Here is a 7,764-nt window from a genome sequence, read left to right as displayed (position 1 = left end):
TGATCAACCAGATGTTGGAACCACTGCCTTGGGATATCCTAAGAATTGATTGGCTGCTGAAATGGAAAAAGGGCATCAATTTTAGCTGTCCTAACTTCCAAAGGATAATAAGATTTTGCTTAGAATTTAGTTTATAACTTAGTTCTAAATATACTGTGGTAGAAATTGGCGATGCCTGTATTTTGTTTTCAAAGAGTAGCTGTGCTTTTGGCTTGTCAGCAGTGGTTGCTGAGTTTAAAAGTGCATGTTAAAGGTACCTTTTGTGTTAAGTTTTTCTTTCCTTTTCCCCTCAGGAACTAAACAACTTAAGCATATTTTATTAAAAGATGTGGACACTATTTTTGAATGTAAATTATGCCGCAGTCTCTTCAGAGGATTACCAAATTTAATTACTCATAAAAAATTCTACTGCCCACCAAGTCTCCAGATGGATGACAGTAAGTTTTATTTATATATTTACTCATGCATTTTATAATTTTCTTCTACTGCATCTATACATTTGCATTAAAATGGTGTGATATTTAGTTATAGAAAATTTAATGATGGAGAATAAAATTAATAAAATACATGACTCAGTATAATATTCAATTTCTTAGGTAGGTACTTTCATATCAATACTTTCCACTTGGATTTTCCTAAGGATATCATATAAGAGGTTAGATTTAAGACTATATTTATTTGTATTAAAATACTGTATATTGTATTTGAATGTTTATGTGGGCTATGTAGTTTATATTACTTTTTACTTCTTTCATAACTTGTTACCAGATATAATTGATCACTTATGTAGATTTCCCTTAAGTAAATGAGAAGGCTGGAAATAAAGAGCAAAGAGTGAGTAAATTAGTTGATTTCTTGGGAATGGTGGAGAGCATTATAAAATCTTTATTAATCTCTGTAGCATTTTCTAGGTCTTGATTTGAAGATCAGTTTTGTTCTCAGAGAAGTTGATTTATATCAATCATTTTATCAGAAATTATAATAGAGTTTGTCACACGCTAACTTGAGATCCAAAATAGCTTTATGTGACAAAGGCAGGTAGACTAATATAAAGTCTTTGTAGAACTAGATGTTTATTGAATTAAGTGTATTGTCCCTGTATGATTAAGTTAGCAGTATATGTAATGATATTCTTGCTCTAAAGAATTAATGTAGGTTTTAAAAAGTATTTTAAGAACATGTTACTTCATTATTTTTTGTTTAGGGATTTAACTCTTTGTGGACTTAGAAAATATAGAACGACCTTTGTCAGTCTGATACCATAGGTGCATTATAGATTTTGTACATTTTTCAGCTTAACCTTTTTGGGATGGGCATGAAATGCAGTGTCCACATAACAAAGTATGGCTTTAATTATTATAATGAAGCTGGCTTAAAGTATATTATATGGCATAGATGAAACAAAAATTTCATATTTGGAAACTTTTCCTACTGCTATTTAATCTTACTATACTTCTTTTTATCATTGAGATATAAATTAAAAGGCAGCCCCTAGAGGTTAGTTTCTAATGTAACCTTTTAATTAAAGTACTGGTAGAAAGTTTATTGGCTAGGCATAGTGGCCAATAAACTAATCCTAGCACTCTGGGAGGCTGAGGCGGGAGGATCACTTGAGCCCAGGAGTTCGAGACCAGCCTGAGGAAAAATGAGACCCCGTCTCTACAAAAAACAGAAAAATTAGGCGGGGATGGTGGCGTCCACCTGTAGTCCTAGCTACTCAGGAGGCCGAGGCAGGAGGATCATTTGAGCTTAGGAGTTAGAGGTTGCAATGAGCTATGATGACACTACTTACTCTAGCTGGGGCAATGGAGTGAGACTCTGTCTCAAAAAAAAGTTTATTTTTTGGTAGTTACTCTTTGTTATTTTTAGTTGTAGAATTAATTTATAGAGTGAAATAGATAAATGGATTTGCCTAGATTATTATGTACTCTTCTTGGCAATACTCATTCTAGAAATATGAAAGTTTTTCTTATATGTACTACTTCATTCATTTTAAAAAGAAAGATGAGTAGATTAGAAGAGCTATATATAATGAATCTCATTTCCTGATTTCTAAATAGATAGCAGATTGGTGCTAGATTTGTAGCTAGATTTTAGAGTTTATGTGGAAGCATAAGGAATGTTAGACCACTCTGTTACAGTAGGATATTTGGATGCCTATAGAGTGTATAATGATTATGCAAGTAAATAAAACTAGCTCTGTTCTTGGAATAAATCTGTAGTTTTTAATCATTTGTTTTAGTAAAATTGTGTCATGTTAAGAAGGCATGTAATAGTACTGAATTTAGCAAATACTTCTGTATATCATGTGATTAATATTCATGTATTTGCTTATAAATCTTTCTTTTTCATTTCCATAAAATGTTCAAATAAACTAGATTAGGTTAGATTATGGATTAAGTTAATAGGAATGCTGTTATGTTTTCTAAAAAATATCGTTTTTATTTATGTAGTAACATTGTTCATAATATTTTGTCTGTCCTGGGTTATGAGTTGCCATTTGCTAGTCTAGAGCCTTCAGATTAAAAATATGAAGTATTATTTTTATTGTTTAAGATACCTAAGTGCTTGTATATTTTATATTAAGGGCACTTAAAAGCAGAAATAGCTCTTCAGATTGCACCTATTTCTTAATATTTGTGTATCATGGTGAGAATTTAAAGGTAATTTTAGTTTAATTAATACTAGTTTTTATCTCCCTAAAATACTGAAAAGTAGATAATGTTCTTATAAAACTAAATTCTAACCAATAATATAATAAATTTTAAGGTAGAGGTTCATAGTGTGTTTAAAAATATTAGAGGGCTAGAGCAGGCTAATTATTTAAGATTAAAATGTTATTTTTTTCTTAACAGACCTTCCTGATGTAAATGATAAGCAAAGCCAAGCCATAAATGATCTCCTAGAAGCCATATATCCAAGTGTGGACAAGCGAGAATATATTATTAAGCTAGAACCCATAGAAACTAATCAAAATGCAGTGTTTCAATATATTTCAAGGACTGATAATCCTACTGAAGTAACAGAGTCAAGCAGTACTCCTGAACAAACTGAAGTTCAAATACAGGAAACTAGCACTGAACAGTCTAAAACAGTACCAGTTACAGATACAGAGGTGGAAACTGTAGAGCCCCCTCCTGTTGAGATTGTTGCAGATGAAGTTGTACCTACATCTGATGAACAACCTCAGGAATCACAGGCTGACTTGGAAACTTCTGACAATTCTGACTTTGGTCACCAGTTGATATGTTGTCTTTGTAGAAAAGAATTCAATTCTAGACGAGGTGTTCGTCGTCACATTCGAAAAGTCCACAAGAAAAAGATGGAAGAGCTAAAAAAGTACATTGAAACACGAAAGAATACAAACCAGTCCTCTAAAGGACGCAGTAAGAATGTTCTAGTTCCACTAAGTAGGAGTTGTCCAGTATGTTGTAAATCATTTGCTACAAAAGCGAATGTAAGGAGGCATTTTGATGAAGTTCATAGAGGACTAAGGAGGGATTCAATTACTCCTGATATAGCAACAAAGCCTGGGCAACCTTTGTTCCTGGATTCTATTTCTCCTAAAAAATCTTTTAAGACTCGAAAACAAAAGTCGTCTTCAAAGGCTGAATACAATTTAACTGCATGCAAATGCCTCCTTTGCAAGAGGAAATATAGTTCACAAATAATGCTTAAAAGGCATATGCAAATTGTCCACAAGATAACTCTTTCTGGAACAAACTCTAAAAGAGAGAAAGGCCCTAATAATACTGCCAACGGTTCAGAAATAAAAGTTAAAGTTGAACCAGCAGATTCTGTAGAATCTTCACCCCCTTCCATTACCCATTCTCCACAGAATGAATTAAAGGGAACAAATCATTCAAATGAAAAAAAGAACACACCGGCAGCACAGAAAAATAAAGTTAAACAAGACTCTGAAAGCCCTAAATCAGCTAGTCCGTCGGCTGCAGGTGGCCAGCAAAAAACCAGGAAACCAAAACTTTCAGCTGGCTTTGACTTTAAGCAACTTTACTGTAAACTTTGTAAACGTCAATTTACTTCCAAACAGAACTTGACTAAACACATTGAGTTGCACACAGATGGAAATAACATTTATGTTAAATTCTACAAGTGTCCTCTTTGCACTTATGAAACTCGTCGGAAGCGTGATGTGATACGACATATAACTGTGGTTCATAAAAAGTCATCTCGCTATCTTGGGAAAATAACAGCCAGTTTAGAGATCAGAGCTATAAAAAAGCCCATTGATTTTGTTCTAAATAAAGTGGCAAAAAGAGGCCCTTCGAGAGATGAAGCAAAACATAGTGATTCAAAACATGATGGCACTTCTAACTCTCCTAGTAAAAAGTATGAAGTAGCTGACGTCGGTATTGAAGTAAAAGTCACAAAAAACTTTTCTCTTCACAGATGCAATAAATGTGGAAAGGCATTTGCCAAAAAGACTTATCTTGAACATCATAAGAAAACTCATAAGGCAAATGCTTCCAATTCACCTGAAGGAAACAAAACCAAAGGCCGAAGTACAAGATCTAAGGCTCTTGTCTGGTGAGGAACAGTTACAGAGTTTTGCTTTTTTCCCCCCATCGAACTAAAAAAAAAATCATTTGACGATAATTTATAGCTGGTTCCATTTTAACACGTTTACTTCCATATATCTTAGGCAATGGGAACTGCAAGAGTAATGTGCATATTGCATTTACCTCTTCAGTGACCTTTATTCCAGTGGCTTGGGAACAAAAGTTAACTTCAGAACTTATCTTCCACAGGACAATGCAATGTAGTTATAGGTAGACGGCACAGGGTCAGTGCTTTCCTTTTAATGTTGTAAAATATATGCATTTATATTGGCTTATGTTTACAATAGAAGTCTTCTGTTTAACTAACTTTGCACAGGTTTAATTTGATTCAGTGACTTAGTCTACTAATTAATGCGTTGTAGGAAAGTTAAATTTATTAGAATGAATTTGTGCAGGCAGTAATTATAGGAAAAAATTTTTTTGAGGGACTGTAATTATTGTAAAAATTAATCTGTGACGGCTAAATAAAGTGCTGCACTCAGAAAAAAAATTCCCAAATTGAATTTAGAATGATTAGCATATATTATTTACTTTTAACATAGTGCTTCCAAGCAAAGGGGAAAAGTTGGTAAACAAATGTTTGGATTTTTTTTCTCCTTGGGAGTGCGTGTTAGTTACTGTTGGAAACAATGATTACTTAGGTCCCAGATACTCTTATTTTTTCCTTTCTGTTTAATAAACTTTTTGGTGATCATTTCAACATAGTTAATATTATTAGGGATTTTTTTGTGCGTGGTTATGTGTTACAAGAAAAGTAAAATTCTTGTTTGGAAGAAAGAAAAAGATTACTTTTTTTTAGAGGGTTTTGGAACAAATGTAGACCTTTTAAATGCAATACAAAATGAGGAGTAGACTCCCTATACTTGTTTTTGCAAGTCTACATATATTTTAAAAGTGTACCTTCAGTACTATTGTTCCTTGCATTAAGACATTTAATGTATTTAATGAATATTAAATTAGTTTCAGATTCAGGTTCTAAAGCAAAATACTTAGTTTTGAGTGCTGAGTAGGTTAAATGTTGTGGTTTGATTAGCACACATTTTTGTATTTGTGTGGAAAACTTGAGATGAAGCCATCCTTTAGAAGTCATTTACTATTGTTTAATTTAAAAACAAGGTTTTATTGGTAAACTCAAAAGTGTTCATTTATTCCTATTTCTCCTCAGATAACTTCAAGTGATGTACGAAAAGGTTTGGAGTTCATTTTTGTGGAAAGACTTTAAATTGGTGTTAGAACCACTAAACGCCTTCAAATGGTACTATGAGGAAAAAAAAAGAAAAACATTTTCATAAATATTCAACTGTAACTGCTGTTTTCTGTCTAAAATAATAACCATCTAACCACTTGTTTCTAAGGCACTGCCTATTCCAGCACTTTCAAGTAGCTGTGACATTACATACCATCATCAGAGTCCATCAGCTAACCACCCTTGACCTTGTGTATTTGGTCTACAGTTTCTACAAAAATGTTGCAAATTTTATTTTCCAAACTATTTGTTGATTAAAGGGATCAAGAACCTGGAGAAAATATCAATTTTTAATTGACAGAGACTATCTTAGTGACTTTAGTTTTGTTTCACTTTATTTGGCAAAATTTTCATATGGATTGTACAGAAATAAGATTTTCTAGTGAGTGTATGCTAGGAAAAAAAGATAAATTAGTACCAACACATTATAAATATTTAGCCTACTAAATATTTGTAATAATTTTTACATGCATTTATTTCTAACTTGTTCTCTGCAGCACTTAAGTGTTTGAAAGTTTCATTCTAAAAGATATACTACAGGAAAGTTCCAGTTCATTTTCATGCGTGGATCATTACATTTTTCATTTGTAAACATCTGAGGTTTTTATAAAAATTAAACATTCCCCTATTTTTCTTTAAATTTTATACAAAGCACTTTAATGATAGATACAACCTTATTTTTCAGTTTCTTTTTTTAAAAAAAGACCACACATTTACTAATGCTAATATGAAGGTAGCAGATAGCTTACTGATATTTTATGGATGCAGACAATCCATGCACAACCACTTCTTACGATACTAGTTTATTTCTTTAAATATTGCTAAAAAAGGAAGATGCGGGTGTAAACCCTGATTTTTTTCCTCCCAAGAAAAATCTTAAATGACCACTTTAGATAATATTTGATTCCTACTGTAAAATTTAGAAAATAATGAATTCTTGTGCATTTTTGTAATCAAGATTTTAGGAAAAACAGAAGTACATCTATCTTTATGAAATTTTGGGCAGGTTTTTATGTATCAATATTTTGTACTTTTTAGGGACTATTTTATTTTTTAGATTTTGTGTCAAATTATAATTTTAAAAGGTACAGCAGAAAATATACCATGTTTTTATATAGATTTATACCTGTATCTAGGAGGGACCCTGTCCATCTATATACTTTTTGTATAAAATTTTAAAATGTTGAAGATCCACAAGGTCTTAATAAAATGATTCTATAGCTAGAAAAACATTTGCCCTTCCCAGTGCTTTGCACTAAAATATACTGTGAAAGGAAACTAGAAAGACTGTAACTGTTGCTGGAAATGTTCTATATTGAATGTACATGCTCTTGTTGGAAAAATGTACTATATGTGATGGAAATAAACCAGACTCAAAGTTATTTCAGCTAAATGTGCTTCAACAAAGGTGCATTGGTTGAAACTTAAGCGTTTTATTATCAAATTTAAACTTATTCAGTGACTATGAGCAGCTACACTTGAATTATATCCTGATAGTTTTATTTTTAAGAAATAGAGTAATAATTTCTCTTTAATTTAAAAACAGATTTACTTTTTCCACATATGGAAAATTTGTACTTGTAGGTCTAACTTTAATGACTAATAGTATAATATATTTAGGGAACTAAATATGTAGGTGGTATTTCATTTATAAACCATCTTCATTAGTTGCACATTATTAAACCTGTATGTTTGACTTTTGCAAGGTGTTATCTTTTATGCATTCGTACACACAAGACATATTCCAAAGATGTTTTCCAGACTGAGTACCTATAACCAGTGAAAAGATAGGATTCCTAAAAAGCGTGGGGTAGCTCTTTGTGGCATCCTCTCATCTGTATGTCTGCCTTTTCCTCTCTGCTTACATGTTAAATACTGTAGGAAAGAAAGAAAAATTGCCTGATTTTGGAGGAAGGGAGCCCAATTGGCTGAAATTCT

The 7,764-nt window shown here is 32.1% G+C and overlaps 1 protein-coding gene across 2 annotated transcripts; it reads left to right on the top strand.

Moving 5' to 3' along the window:
* Positions 1-286: 286 nt before the first annotated feature.
* ZNF800 (zinc finger protein 800) lies at positions 287-7,527 on the top strand. Of its 2 annotated transcripts, XM_012660446.1 has the most exons (3): positions 287-437; positions 2,856-4,548; positions 5,746-7,527. In XM_012660446.1, coding segments are annotated over exons 1-3 (1,704 nt in total). In that variant the 5' UTR covers positions 287-427; the 3' UTR covers positions 5,747-7,527. The 2 variants fall into 2 exon arrangements, with proteins under 2 accessions (XP_012515900.1, XP_012515898.1); XM_012660444.1 differs by lacking the exon at positions 5,746-7,527 and having other exon boundaries at positions 2,856-4,672.
* Positions 7,528-7,764: the final 237 nt, after the last annotated feature.

Source organism: Propithecus coquereli, unplaced genomic scaffold (genome assembly GCF_000956105.1).
Source record: "Propithecus coquereli isolate 6110/MARCELLA unplaced genomic scaffold, Pcoq_1.0 Scaffold669, whole genome shotgun sequence".
In the NCBI taxonomy this organism is placed as follows: Eukaryota; Metazoa; Chordata; class Mammalia; order Primates; family Indriidae; genus Propithecus; species Propithecus coquereli.
Note: the sequence above shows the minus strand (reverse complement) of the source record. Positions and strands in the feature narration are given on the sequence as shown.